The sequence below is a fragment of the Athene cunicularia genome, assembly GCF_003259725.1.
Source record: "Athene cunicularia isolate RWA chromosome 6 unlocalized genomic scaffold, athCun1 chr6_part2, whole genome shotgun sequence".
Classification (NCBI taxonomy): domain Eukaryota; kingdom Metazoa; phylum Chordata; class Aves; order Strigiformes; family Strigidae; genus Athene; species Athene cunicularia.
In genome coordinates this window covers 4,286,712-4,301,869 of record NW_020799106.1, presented here as the reverse complement: position 1 = coordinate 4,301,869, position 15,158 = coordinate 4,286,712, and the positions used below count along the sequence as shown (strand labels likewise).

The window sequence follows — 15,158 nt, the reverse complement described above, 5'->3', positions numbered from 1 at the left end:
ACTTCTTATCTGAAATATCCTCCCATTTGACTAGTAGGGTGAACCCAAATATAAACAGAGAGGATAAACAATTTGGTATGAAGTGTTACTGTTGGTTTTAATTTTCTAGTACCTATATATCAGGTGCTGAAGAGGCAGGACTACTCATGCTACTGTCCGGGGTGCTTTGACAACACGGTCCATGCTGCAGTTTGCTGCTAGTATTTTAACATGAAAAACGGTTTGGGGAAAGAGGGAATTGAGGCAAATTGAGACACTTTCACACTGCGGATTTTGCATGTTCTTCTACAGAGCAAAAACATACAGGCAAATTCTACAGTATCTAGTAGGACCCTGCAACTCAACACACCAGGCTCCATCGCCTTTTACCATGCCTGTCTAATACGATAGTGCAGACTCCAACTGAGCACAATAGGGTACAAAAAGAAGAGAAACAGTGACTTAAGGGGAGAGCTTCATCATGAACTTCAGCCTCTTTTATCGTCATCAACAGAAGGCACAATTTTAACTGAACTCCTAGGGAGGAGGAGGAGGTGGAATTTAATTTGCCTTCCTATGAGAAACTGAGAGCAGAACACTTCCACTTGACCTCTTTAACCTCCTAATCTCCCAGGACATTCACTGCATACAACAATACCAACGCAAATGGATCTATAGATTCACCGTATTTCCTAAAGAGATGGTCACAGCAATGGAAGCGTTTTTCAGATACACATCCATCTAATTTATTGAAACAATGGATTTGGGAGGAGTTGGCCTAAAAAAAAAACCATCAGTCTATGCAAACCTGTTTAGTTGTTTAGCTCAAAAGTATCACAGTGACAAAGTTCTGCCTCAGATAAAAATCTACAAGTATTGCTCTAAGTAATTTTCCATCTTTGCATCTTACAGTTTCAAATTAAATCATCTTGAAAGGAGCCATTTGTGCTGCTTTTTTTTTTTTTTTTTTAAAGAGAAAACCAAATTCCTATTTTAAACCACACAGACAACATAGAAAATAGCATGTAAATTACACTACAGAAACTCCATTTTAAAATATTTTAAGGAAGAGATGCAAACCCATAAATATCTAAAAGATTAAGTCTATAAACACAAATCGATCCAGCTTCTACTTGCAGTATGGGCTAAACACTGCAGCACATACATAAGACTCTGTAAAAGCATGCACTATTCAACAAGCCATGGAACATGCAGCTCAGCACTAAGTATTAAAGAGACAGCCTAGATTTTTTTTTTAAGCTTTCGTACTGAACTTCTGCCTTTATCTTCTTTTTTTTTTTTTTTTTTTAATTAAAAAGTTGAGATCTTAACGTCAGAGTAATGTCGTTTGTGTGTGCTTCTTAGAAGCCATTACTGAAGCGGCTCTTGTTTCATAGTCTGTTTATCTTCAAACTTATATTTAGCAGTACATTGTAACAGGGTGAGCTGCTCCCAGGTTTATTTTTAATTCAGAGATACTGTCACAAACTATGTTTGTGTGTCACAGAATGTGAAAATCAACACTAGATGCCAAGAAAGCTTAAGCACTACCAGTTACCAGAAAGCTGATAGCATTAGGTTGTTAGTTGATTATAGTTGCTGGTAACTTTGAACACAGACATGATTTAAAGTGAAGAATAAAACTACTGAAAAAAATTACATTCATCTCCCCAAGAAAATAAGTTACATTCTAAACTTGAAACAGCATGCTGGGAAACAAAGGCAGGGCTGTACCTAAAAAAAGGAGAGCGTACTGAAAAGAGTATTATTAAGTGATTTACCTTGGCAACAGCTTTGCTTTCAGAATTATTGTTGGAATCCTTAATGCCATTTAATGAATCTCTTCTCTGTGGGCAAGGCTTCTTTTTGCGCGGTCTGCCTTTAAGATTTGGCGCTGAAAATTAATGGAGAACAATTTGAGCACATTGTCTTATACTGGATTCTTAACAGCTGAAAGCATAATAAATAATTCCTCTACAATCAGTCACAGAAATGTACACATCTGTCTACAGTAAATGCTTATTATGAGATTCCCATCCTCCATGGGTTACATCTCGACACACTATACATTTCTATAGAATATCCCCCAAGGCTAATCTATTCTACTTTCACATAACTAATTAATATAAAGTCAAACACTGGTCTCCAAAGGACTCGGAGAGAAAGCACAAATATTTCTCCATGGTACAAAAAAGAACAAAATAGAATATTAATAGGCAATTTTGCATTAATCAGCCTGCTGCATTTATTATTTCTAATTTTCAAGTAAGAGTACTAACTGTTATTTCCAACTTTGGGAAACATCTGGTTTTGGAAATGTTCTGAAATATTGAAATTCCTTACAGCTCCAAGAAATGTTTATATATCCTGTCATTCTTGTGAAAGTTCTAAAAAAAGTTAAAAAAAAAAAAAGAAAATCACCCCCGAGCCCTGAAATGGATCAAAAAAACCCCTTAACAACTAGTTCTGGAAGTTGACAAGTACTGAAATAAGTGATTGATTGTTTCATAAGGGTTACATACCACACATATAAATTAACATGAATCACTTTCAGTTTTGTCCAATTCTTAAGATAAAACAGCTCTGAAATAACACAGTGACTAAATCCTCACTGTGCTGAGCCATACATAGAATGGGATATGGATCATCATAAAAAATATCAGACTCATCTTTCAATAGTGGTATTACAATATAAATTATGATCACATAGAGAAATAACAGATGAAGCAGATGTTTGCTCATTATTACGTGTCCTGCCTGCTTTCAGATTTAAAAATCAGCCTCCGACTACTATGGCAACATTTAAAATGATAAACAATCATTAACTAATGACTGTACCGAAGAAGATAATTTCCTTTAAACCTTTAATTTCTAGGTAACCATTGTTTTCATTACTTAAAGGGATGATTAGAACAATGTCAGAAATCTAAACACCACAAACCTCTTGAGTGCCTTCTAATTGTTTCTAATCTTACATTTGTCACACAGTAAGCCAGTGGTTTCAGGACATTTTACATTTTAATTAGTTTGCAAACACAATAAAGGGTGCTAATTTGATTTTATAGTTTGAGTAACAGTGTCATATTTGGTCTGTTCAGAGAAAAAGAAGAACCATGGGTTTAAAAACAAAAGTCCAAAAGACACATCCTTTTTCTTCCCCCAGCACTGGCACATGGAAAAAAAAATATATATACATATATATATATATATATGCATGTGCATATGTGTGTAAGTCTGTATTTGTGTCTATATAAAAATATGTTTATCTCCCTATAAAAATATCTCCATTTATCTCCAGTGAAGCACATTCTGCTTATTGAAAAGTACTGCAGAAAGCAATTTTGAAATTGTCATCTGAGGCTAACATGCAAAATCAAACAAAGAGAGAAAGAAATTATTACCCATTCCAGTCGACAAACATCTGCCTGATTTATATCTGTACTCATGAATGCTACAGCATGTGACTGCACACTACGTCGCTGGAAGTCTCGACTTGGTGTGGATGTCAGTCTTACACAAAATGAACACTAAGAGTATTTGCTCCGTGCTTTACAAATCCCCTCCCCCAGCCGCTCCATTACTCATATAAACAGAGATGAGCGACTCGGCGGGAGCGTGGGATGAGCTCCGAGGACTCCAGCACCGGCTGCCAGACTGCCAGCCCTGGCCACGCCGCCCTGCCTTATTTATAAACCCCGCTCATCCCTCCGCCTCTAATGTCTTTCGGATGCCTACTGGTTTTTTGCACAACCTGGATGAGATGGAGAGATTATGGACCACGGTCAGCCCCAGCAGACACTCCTTCTTTAAAGAGGTACCGAAGCAAACAGAAATGTTCCTTCAATTTACTACAGCCTGGCACATGTGTTAAAACACGAACCTTCAAATGAATGGATCCCCTGACCTGGTCCAACCAACGGCTGGAGAGAGATGTGGTTCAGCTAGGATCAAATGCACTTGCATGTGAATTACTTTTGCTTGCTTTCTTTTTTCTTTTTTTTTTTTAATAAATAAAGAAACGAGTAGTTCAAGGCTCAATGTTTTCCAAACATACTTGTTATCCTGAGTTTTGGCACTGAACTTTGTATCACACTATAAAGCACTCCTAATGCTTTGCTAAAAGCTTTAAAAGCAAGAAGGTATTTGTTCCCTAAATTCCAGGTATATTGAGCTTGCATATAAACACTGTTTGAATTGGAGCCTTCCACGGCAGACCTGGCACAAACCCGCTATGAAATTGGGTATTTGCATTCTCCCCGTGGCTCAGGACCTGCAGCCGGGAAGGTCTGTCTGCTGCACACCCGAAGACTGCCCCCCACGCCCCACAGAACAACTTTAAATCACTTTAAGCCGTTCCAGATCAGATGCACAATTAACAAGAAAGCAGCAATAGGCATTAATACCAGAAGAGAAGGTCCTTGCCTCTAGTATCTACCCTGTGAAAGGAAACATTTGAAATAGTTCCAGTCACACTTGAAACAAAGCCATTAACATTTGCTCCCTAAATCATTATAAATAAATGCATTATTTGAAGATTATTTATATTTCAGCTATACCCATTTTGTTCTGTTGAGCTAGGAAATATGACTAGGACCAAAGGAATAATTTACAAGTCACATACTTGTTTTAATTTTTTTTCATTTTTTGTTTCATTTATGACATATTCATGAGCACACTGCAGACTTCTTGAATTTGTTATTCATAATTATTTTAAAGCAATTTTACACACATGTGGCTTGGTCCCAGTCAGCTTTCCAGATATCATTGGATATTCAATATGTACTGGACAGCTCAGTGAATATCCCATGTTTTTTTCTGCTTTCTGGTGGAGAAGGACTTCTGGCATGACTACCTGAGAATATCTGAAACAATTCAATTTCTTCATACGTTTGTGCATAGGCCTTTCAAATTCATTTTCTGAAAGCATTTGTGGCAGTGAGACCTGATAACTTGTACATTCCTGAAAGGTGAGAACATAAGCAAAGCAAAAAACTGAATAAATAAATACAGAAAAAAGTTTGCATTTATTTGCCCACCTCTTTAGTCCAAGTGCCTGAAACAGGAGAATGAGAGGTATGACATATTACCAGTTTAAAGAGTTTCTTTTCTGTGCATTTGATGTTTGCTTCTGCAATTTGTGGGGTTTTTCCCTTTCTTTCTGCTTCCTGATGCACCTGGTAGAGGGGAAAACTCAGCTACTGAAATACACACTGGGACCCTGGATGTTCTGATGGGAACTTTTTTTGCCTCTACTTAGGTGTGATTCAAAGGATCAATATTAGCACAGCAGAGGTGCCCTGCACATCCCAGGTTTGGGATGCAAACCACAACACCCTCATGCCTGCAATCCGCAGGTGACAAGGCCCCGGGAGAGCAGAGCTGCTGCTCTTGAGGGCGGGCAGGCATGGAAGGGCTGTCAGCAGAGACGTGCACCCAGTACAACACAAATGGCCCAGACCTTCGAGTTCACACCTCTGGATGCGAAAGGATGTTCATTCACTTGAAGCCCACATGTGCCCGTGTGTTGCTGACTCAAGGAGCTTCTTCTTGAGATTACAGTTCATCCCAAACTTCCTAGTCATCACAAAGGGCAAGTTCAGTTAGAAAATGGCAGCGCACAAGAAATTACCTTCCCTGCAAAATCTGTAGGGGCGATAGCAATCTAGAGCCCAGCAGGGAAAGCCACTTCACCTGCTGAGTCCTGGCAAACATTCCTGGTATGAGCAGGTAAAACACAGGCAGCTGCAGAACGCACACAGCACAAGGTAACACTCGTCGTGTTTGGAGAGCTGGAGGAGCACGAGGGCACGCTTCCCACCTTGGGCTGGTTATCTTGCCCACACGTCACCGTTGTGCCTGCTACCTTTACCCGTCAGCAGGAGTTCAGAGGGATCATTTCAGCACTCCTTGGGTGCCAGTTTTATATGAACATGTTGCTTGTTTCTGGGAGCAACAGATCCAGCTGTGTCATTTAAACAGACCTGTCCCTTGGAGCCCACCAACCTGGCTGGCCCCGCAGTGCAACCACCACCCCCTGCAACTGCTACTGCAGAGGATGCTGAGGCTGGAACATGGGGGTTCACAAGGAATCAAGCAAGAATCCAAGATGAACGAAACTCTAATTCAAATGCAAGCATTTGTAACTGTAAAGAACAAAAGGTGTGATTATTAACTCGTATGAATGTGGTGTGGACTTCGGTTTTCAGCTGACTACTACTTGGTGCTAAAAGTCTTGCGCTCCCGATTAAGTAAAAGCATGTGAAATGACTATGTCATGAATATCAAGAGTTACACAAGCCACGATGACAACCATATCTTAACAACTCTTCCCATTCTGGAATACATCTTCTTGCCATCTTGGTTGTGAATTCTTAGAGAAAAGAAAATTATTTAGAGGAATCTGCCCAGAGACAGGAATGTTTTCTTCCCCTCCATGTTTGAACTGAACAAGGACAATCCAGAGGCACTTGCAGCAGAGAATTAAAGACCAGGTGTTGGAGATAAGCTCAGTAGCAGACTCTGACCCACAAAGTAGGAGAGCCACACAGAAAAGAGAGGAGCTCAGGGTTAATGCTGCTAGATGTTTCCTCGAAGCTGGAGGTCCTCTCTGTTCATGAAGCCACGAAACAGCATCATTGCTCAGAAATTACATCTTCCCCTCCAGCACTCTCATAAGCCTGGATATTGTGGTGATCAGGAGAGGGCCAGAAAGTGAGAAAGCAGAAGGCTACACTGCCCACCCACTCAGAAAATTCACAAGCTTGTGGCCACTGCTCTCCTGTCACTACCACCCTCAGCTGCTCAACTTTCAGGGCCACTGTCTGCTCAGCAGGACACGGGAAACGAGAGTATTTCCAAGCCTTGCTGCCTAGTATAACTCCCAGCTCTGGGTTAAACCCAAGGATGGCAAGTTCTACGCAGGGGAAAGAGAAGTACCCAAGAACCCGAGCCGCTGAGGTCTGCCATAATTAAACACTACATACGGTGGGAGAGCACAGGCCACCAAAGACAGCACCTCTACCAGCCACCTTCTTTACCTGCATCCCCAGGAAGGGGAAGTGATGGCTGGACTTACCACCTCCCTGTCACCACATCAGCTTCACTTGAGCCCTGTCCATGACGAGAATGCAATGTACACACCTAGATGCACAAATAAGTCAAGAGACAATGGCTGTCGTTTTGGGGTACCTGACTTCAGCATGTTAGTTACAGTAGAATTATCTCGTTGTTTTAGGAGTTGGATTATCATTGGAAGTCCAGTAAGTTAAACCCTCCCCATAACATTGTTCTCTAGATGCACATATTTTGGCTGATGTAAAAGCTGTGTTGTTATAGGGAGGGTGTTAAAAAAAATAGTGGCCTTCACACAGCTGAGGTCAAGCTATGCTGGCACTTTGTCAAAATCAGTGGTGTGGCCAAGAGCTTTTAATGAGCCTGGAATGCATTACCTCATTTGTCATACCTGGATCACTTACTCATGATGAGTCCAAAATAACCTTGGACCTTGTTGGCTGCTCAACAAACCATGTAAGTAAACAGTTCTGTACTCATGCCTAAAACATGTACCTTTTTCTTGCTTTCTCCACATTACTTACTCTAGAAAACATCTAAGCAATTGTAATGCCCATGATCAAAGTTCTTGCCTTTTCCAGGCCTCTCTGATCTGCATAACTATTTCCTGATATGACTTTTGATTCTGCCTTGCTGGTACTCCAGGTTCTCAGAAACACTTCAAAAGAGGGAGAAAAAAGAAAAAAGAAAAAGAAAAAGAAAAGGGAAGGACGGCCACTGCCATATTTTGCTGAGGAATGTACCAGGATAGCTGCTCAGCATTGCTAATGCACTTAAAACTTACACTGCCAACCAGATTCTGGCTGCCTGTTGTTTTTTGTGACCATGTTTCTATCCTGTGGAAAGATGAGGAAGAAACAACATCATTTTTGCCAGCTGCAAGAGTATGACAACACAAACAAAACAACTGAGCTTGTAAAAATGTCCAGAGCCATCAGTAAAGAAGGGCCAGTGGAAAAATCTGGGTCTACATTTAGGGTGGGCTTACAGAGACAGGTGAGCTCTAAACAAGAGAAGTATGAGTGCACCAGTGTGAGGTCATCACAAAGCCAGGATGAAGGTGGAGCACTGGAAGGCGCAAGAAGTTAATAAACAGGGATGTACTGTGGTGCTAGGTTTAGAAGAGAAGTGTGCTCACATGAGGCAAGCTGCAGCACACCTGCTAAATGCATCAACAGTCTCTCCTTCCTGTCGGACACCTCACAGAATCCTTCTGCTCTGTTCCAGTCCTTCATACCTCTTCCAGTTTTCACACACATGCACAAAAGCTGTGATACCAGAATGCTTGGCCTAAAGCTGCAAAACCATCAGCAGATAACAGAACGGACTAGGAGACTTTCCCTCGTAGGCAGGTGGAAATGGCAGGATGTGTCAGATCACAGAGCTATTCGTGATTCAGGTGCCAAACAGAAGCTGGAGGTGGCACACGGAGGTGCCTGGCCATCAAAGTCAAGGTGAGAAGAATGGTCCCAGATCTCCACAAAATCCATGAACTGACCATACCTGCTAGCAGGTGGCAAATAGCTAGTTGCTGAGGACACCCCCAAAACAGCCTGGCAAAAGTTAGCTCTTGGCTGAAAAACACTCTTATATGCTGCACCTTTTAAAATGTAATGAATAGAAAGTTAACAGTTTTAATGGTTTTAACACTTACCCCTCTAGGGGGCTTCTGGCATTCTGCAATATCTGAAAGTTAAGAAAAGCGTATTGCTAAATTTAAGCATGGTCTCAAAAACTGTCCAAAGGTTAGTTAATCTGACATACTGTTCTGGAGTCCCAGCTGCTTCCTTGATTTCCTCATCGCCTCCATCTCTTTGTTTTCTCTCCTTCACCTCGTTCCCTTTTCTGCGTCCTGAGTTCAGGGTCTTACATTTCAATTATTTTCATTTCACCCCTCAAAGTTTATTTAAAAGCTTCTGCCTCCTGGAAACATGGTCCAAGAAGGAGGCCCTGGGACATTTATTGCCCAAGCGCACTGAGGGAGCTGGTGAAGAGAAGCAAGTTGCAACCAACCCTAGCATTGCATTAAAGGGTCAGAAATTCAAGTGGCCAGAAAATAAAGCAAAAGATAAGACTACACTAAAAAACCCAGAGCTTTGCTTAGAAAACAACAGTATCAACTGAATTTGGGGAAACGTTTTACAGGAGACCTACGGAAGTCAGTGATGAGCACCTACCAACAACTAAAGCTCTCATTCAGCTCTGGAGGTCACACGATCTCTTCACAAACACGCACCCCTTGCTTACACAAGCTGCACGTAAACCAATTTGAATATAAAATCTTTTTACTAGACTTCCTCTAAATGCAAATACTTGTTTATTCCTTCCTTTATACCTGAACACGCCAGACCTGATCTGGGAACTCTGGAGTACAGTAGCAAACAACCTTGCCGGGAACACTAAGGATTCATGCTGCTTTCTAACCCACACAGAGAAAGAGAGGACTTGTGTAGCCATTTCTGAGAGTTTTGTTTTGGAAATGAGATATCCCATGCTCCATGTGGGGAAAATCAATTTGCTACCTCTCTAAAGAAAACATTCCTCATTTGGAAATAAGTGAAACAGACACGTCCTTGTGTGGATTAATGTGGAGACATATGACTTTCTGCAGACTGTTGTTTTGACCCCCCTCCTGACCAGACAATCTATGAAAAAAGTAAAAAGGTAGTATTTTTCATGGATTACAGTACAGACCAGCATTGTTTTTAATAGAAAAGTTAGAGGCACTGCAAATATCAGATTGGCCAATTATGCCAAAAATTGAATGATTTTTGTTTCCATGGAAGACGGGGACAAGATTCAGGATGAGGCTTGGAGTCTTGTTTTCTGCATTTCAGCATGGTTGGAAGTTAAGACTTTTGCTTGATCTAAAAAAAAAAAAAAAAAAAAAGGAAACAGTTGGGTTTTTTTTTTTTGGACAAAATCTATACATGTGTTAGAAATTATGAAGTGTGGTAAATTGAAAAGGGAAGCTGAAGACTTCAGAGAAAAATCTATGTCTGACAAATAATGTGACATTCAAGTAAATCTTAGAGCAAATTAAAATAATATTAATAAAAAAATCCAGTGTAGGTCTATTACTGGCTACAGATTACAGGATTGTTATTAATGATTCAAAAAGAGGCAGAGGTGTTTGGTAAATATTTGTTCCATATTTGCAAAGAAGCCAGATGATATGCTTGCAAAAGAATATAATTAAAGCCAGTCAATTGACTTGGTTTTACAGAAACCAGATCTTAAAACAACAGAAAAGAAAAACAAACAAAGCACCTTATTTTATACTTTGAAACTACAAGCTTGGTTAGAGAAACTAGTGCATGCACGGAACCTACCTAACTTACCTGCATTTCGGTAAGACAGCTGATTTAATACTAGATAACACTTTGATTAAAAAACAGCACTACCTAATTTTATTCAAGCATATATTAAATGGATTAAGAACGGGCTAAATGATAGAGCTAAAAGCAGGCATCAGTGGGGAATTTCTATCAAATGAATATATTTCTAGTGGGATTCCACAGGGGTTGCTCTTAGCCTTGCTAGTATTCAACATTTTCATCAGTGAAATAAAGTCCCTGACAATAACATTCATACTGACACAAGGACTGGCACAATGCTAACACTGAGTCATACAACTGAGTAATCAGAAGGAAAAACGGACCACGCAAACACAATGCTCTTCAGTACAGCTCAAGCATGAAACCTGTGAGCCAGGGCTACAGGTCCCACAGAGCAAGCCAAGGGTTTCACTTCACAGGCCATCACCCACTGGACATTCAACATACCCTGATGGGAAGATGCTGTGGCCAAAGGGAGGTCTGCCTTCATGGAGGTGGTCTGAATAACTACAGCTGTGCTGGGTCTGAGTAAAAATGACTGAGAAGTGACTCCATCAAGTAATATGAGTGCCTCAAAGGTGTGAAAAAGCTGGTACTCAGAAGGAAGGAGGCATCGTCAGGCATGTCCAGGCACTGCAGTCCACATCTATGATCTAATGCAGAGGCACGCGTATGACCAGCTTTCAGAAGACCTTTCAGGAAAAGCCTGAGCCAGACACAAGCTGGTGTGCACAGTACAGGAAGAAATGCATGCAATTTGAGGGTCTTTGTCAAGGTATCAGACTGGGGAAGGGTGTCCTGCCTCAGGCACGGTGAGGGCCGGGTCCAGGCTGCTGCCGGGAGAGCCCCGGCGCTGCGGGCGGCTGCAGCAGCCTGGCTGGCTGCAGGGAGGAGGCGTCCAGCTGTCTGGCTGTGGTCCTTGCTCAAACAGCTGTTTCCCTTCTCCTTCAGAAAAAAAGGTGGTGAACTGGATGAAAGCATTTGCCGGTAATTTTGGCCAATGAGCCACTACTTAGGGTTCACACCAGATTAGATGACTCAGTGGTTCTGGTGAGAAACTGCATTGAGTATCGGACCAACTACAGTAAAGTACTGTGCTATGGAGGACAAGGAACATGAAGAGCTGTAGCCTTGATTCAGCAAAGTACATGCTTAACTTGTAAAGACCTGGAGCATGCAAAGACCTCTGATGACCTCACTGGGGCTATCACATCTTTGAGGCTGAGTCTGTGTTAAGCATCCAACACGACCAAGCCAGCATGACTCTTTCTGTCACTAATGGGAAAGAAGCATTCAAACCCTGAACAAAGAAATCGTCATATCTCATCATGAAACACCATGTGCTTGGGCAGCATCACAGGATCAGACATGGGTTCATCAAGTTTCTCTTTCCCTCAGAAATCTGCAGTCAATCTCCAGCCTCCAAGCCCTCCCGCCCCCAAAGGTCACCTCCTGGGAAGCTGCACCCGGTGGACAGGGGCTTCACTTTCTGTAGGAGGGTCACAGCAACACTCAAAAAGCGCACATCTGATTTCTCAGAATAGTCTGGGTTATTAAAAAAAAAAAAAGGAAAAAAAAAAAAGCAAAGAGAGGAAAGAGTGCGCAGGCACAAATGGATTATGTAATAGCCAAGACAAAAGCAGTGCAAACACGGCAGTGAGAAGTGAAAATGCACAGCAAACCCATGCAAGTCAGCCTATCTCATCAAAACTCAGCAGAACACCCAAGGTAGACTTCCCATTAGAGGGCCTTAGAAAACAAAGGCAAACAAGAACACACAGTAAATCTTAAGGCAGCTTTCCGAGCAGTATTTCTCTTTCTCTCCAGTAAAAGCCAGCGTTTGTGAAATTGCTGTCTAGCAGAGTCAGCAGTACCCAATGGAGACGTGACCTACATATCTCAGAAATACAATAGATATGTAGCCAGTCATATCCATGTAGACAGACAAATGAGATGGGCTAATTGACTGGTAAAGAATGGACACCATGCATGAATCTAAACAGGCAGAAATTCATGCAAGAAGCATAAAATGGACGGTTTCCTGAGACCTTGCTTTTGGGAACGACAACAGCAGGTAGGAAGCAATGATCATCCAGTTGTGCACAACATGAAAATGACAAATATATTATTTAAATCTCTTGCATTTCTGATTTGTAACTGATTATATAAGAAAGAATTTATATATTTTTTTTTAGTGTATGAATATTATAATTTTATTTTGCTTTTTTTTCTTTGCACTTGATCATCGCACTGAGAAGTAATCAAAATTTGTGAGGCATAATCAACCCGCATGAAGATATTAGTAAAGTGACAGGCAGAAACTTGATGCCTACATTCAGCTGCCACCACAACAAGGATTACAGGAGGTGGAGACGGGAGCAGCAGCCGTTGCCTAAGCCCTGCTCCCATTCACATCTCTGGGTCATCACAAACTTCACCAGCAGCAGTTGGCTCGCCAGGCACCCCATCACAGCGTAAAGAGGTTCAGGAATACCTCTGATTCCACAGAGAGCTTGGGACAAAGCCCTTGCACCCCTGGGGACCTGGATACACCTGAGACAGCGCTTCAATGCTGGGATGTGGAGGTGGCTGAGCAGAGGAGGGATCTGCACTTCTTCACTGGTAAAACACAGCGGTGGAACTCTGGTAACTTTGTCAGGTTGCGTACGAGTAGAAAGGAAATCAGTATAACCATTAAACCCCCTGAAAAATGGTGGTTTTAACGTCCTGATGGTAAGATCACATGCCCAGTTTAAACAAGCGTAAATCCTGTGAACTTGGTGTAATTGTCCCAAACATCAACACAAACAGAACTGAGCCCATCTCTGTGTCGCAGTCCCAGTAAATGTTTAGCACTCAGAAAAATCCAAATAAATCCAAGCTGTATTCATTAATTTATCTGAGCAGGGCAGGTTTTAAATTAAATATGAAGCCGGTTGTGCAATACTCTTCCATAGTCAATACTGATTCTTAGGAAATTATCTGAGTGAATTAAGTGGAGGGACTATTAAACAATTTACACACTTCCTTGTGTTTCAGATGTCTAATTATAGCCGTGTTTGTCTCTCCCCGCAGAACTGTTGTATACCACATGGTATGCATATTTCAGCATCCAGCATTATTAACTCATGACCGACTGTCAGTTGATCATTATCTAACACATGGGGTCTGCAAAAAAAGCCTTATTTGGGCAAAAGCAGCCTTCTGACCCGTTCCTGCTGTATTTTCCCCCAGAAGAACTTAAGTTGGATTATTATTTGCTGTCAGTGGAAACTCAGAGGTTACATACGCGAGATCTGCAGACAGGAAAATAAATCCTTACCGAGTTTAAACACTTATTGATATTAAAACCATCTCCAGCTTAGTTGGTTTAAAGAAAACTCTCAGTTGCCCTCTAGTGTCACCCAGCTGCCATGCCAGGCAGCCCGCCCGCCACTCGCCACAGCCAAGGTCACAAAATTTAACCTGATTTCATGTGATGAGATTTACTATACGTGTAATATTTTGTATAAAAGAGCGAGAGGGGGACGCTCTTCCCTCCTGGAAATTTCAGAGCTTGGGGCCCCTGGAGCCCAGAGCTTGCATAATGTTTACCCCTGTAATTGCAGCACATGACACCCGGGTTTTATGAGCGAGAATCTCTGAAATCACTCTGTGCGCTGCACTCCATAAAGTTCATTCATAACTAAAAATAGACTAATGTACAAACTGATTTAGCATTATACTGAAGCTAAGGAACATAGGGAGTCTGCAGAATTCCCTAATATGGAAGAGAAGCTGAGTTTTCAAAAGCAGCAGTTTATTTGTTTCTGAAAATGGACAACATATGTAAAAGATTTAATATACAGAACCAGGTGTATATATAGCCTAGATCTTCATATGTGCCCATTTTGGTTCTATATAAAGACTTTATACAGCCTGAAACTATAAATTTAATAATAGATTACTAAATTAAGTCTGCACAATCACTTCATAAAAAAAAATCATTCCAATTTAAAATACAGCTGTAGGGGTTTGGACAATTTCCTGCATAATAGAGGCCCATCCCTGAAATGTAAATAACACCGGTATTAAAACAAGTCAATCAGGCACATCAGGAAAAAAAAAAAAAAAAAACAACCAAACAACAACAACAACAAAAACCAGCAACAAAAATCTGCCAAGCTGCCTCTCTTCCAGCTGGATCAGCTAAACAAAAGCAGGGGAGATCTGTCTTGTTTGCACAGCACATGGGTGTATACAACCTGTGCCTGAATGACACCCATGCAAACTCATATCATCTGTATTATTTTTTTGTAGTCCAGCTGACAAACCTACAGGGGTGCTATGCTGCTTGTTTGCTTACCTTAATGTACACACCATTCTTTGGTGATTTGGGGATTGGCATTTATGTGTGAATTAATAAGTCTGACCGGTGCTATTTTAAATAAGTAGATAAAAGTACCTTCTGAAGGAAAGCATTCCAGGCTGTGGATCTTCTATGGAGAAAAGCGGGTCTGAGACTCACTCTAATCTCATGTGGACCTTCTGCTGGTGCTGTATAGAGCCAGGCTCCTTCCCAGGACACTGGGTCCCTCTCAAAGGCCTTGATGCCTAGAAATGAAGAATGCAAAGCCCACATCCTTCCCTGAATCTAGGCTGACAAAGCGGCATCTATTTTTGGGGAAAAAAATAAGGAAAAAAATAAGGAAAAAAATAAGGGAAAGGGAAGAGGAAAGAGAAAAAGAGAACAAGAAAAAGAAAAAAGGAAAAAAGAAAAAGAAAAAGAAA

The 15,158-nt window shown here is 41.2% G+C and overlaps 1 protein-coding gene across 4 annotated transcripts in view; it reads right to left on the bottom strand.

The window, feature by feature from the left end:
* The window catches only part of ARID5B (AT-rich interaction domain 5B), a 106,494-nt gene that overhangs the window by 33,768 nt on the left and 57,568 nt on the right, over positions 1-15,158 (bottom strand). For 3 of the 4 annotated variants that reach the window (XM_026851996.1, XM_026851998.1, XM_026851999.1), the window contains exon 4: positions 1,761-1,873. In XM_026851996.1, the coding sequence (XP_026707797.1) occupies positions 1,761-1,873 (113 nt within the window). Of the gene's footprint in view, positions 1-1,760; positions 1,874-3,380; positions 3,489-15,158 lie in introns of those variants that run through there. The other variant, XM_026852000.1, reaches the window with a different exon arrangement.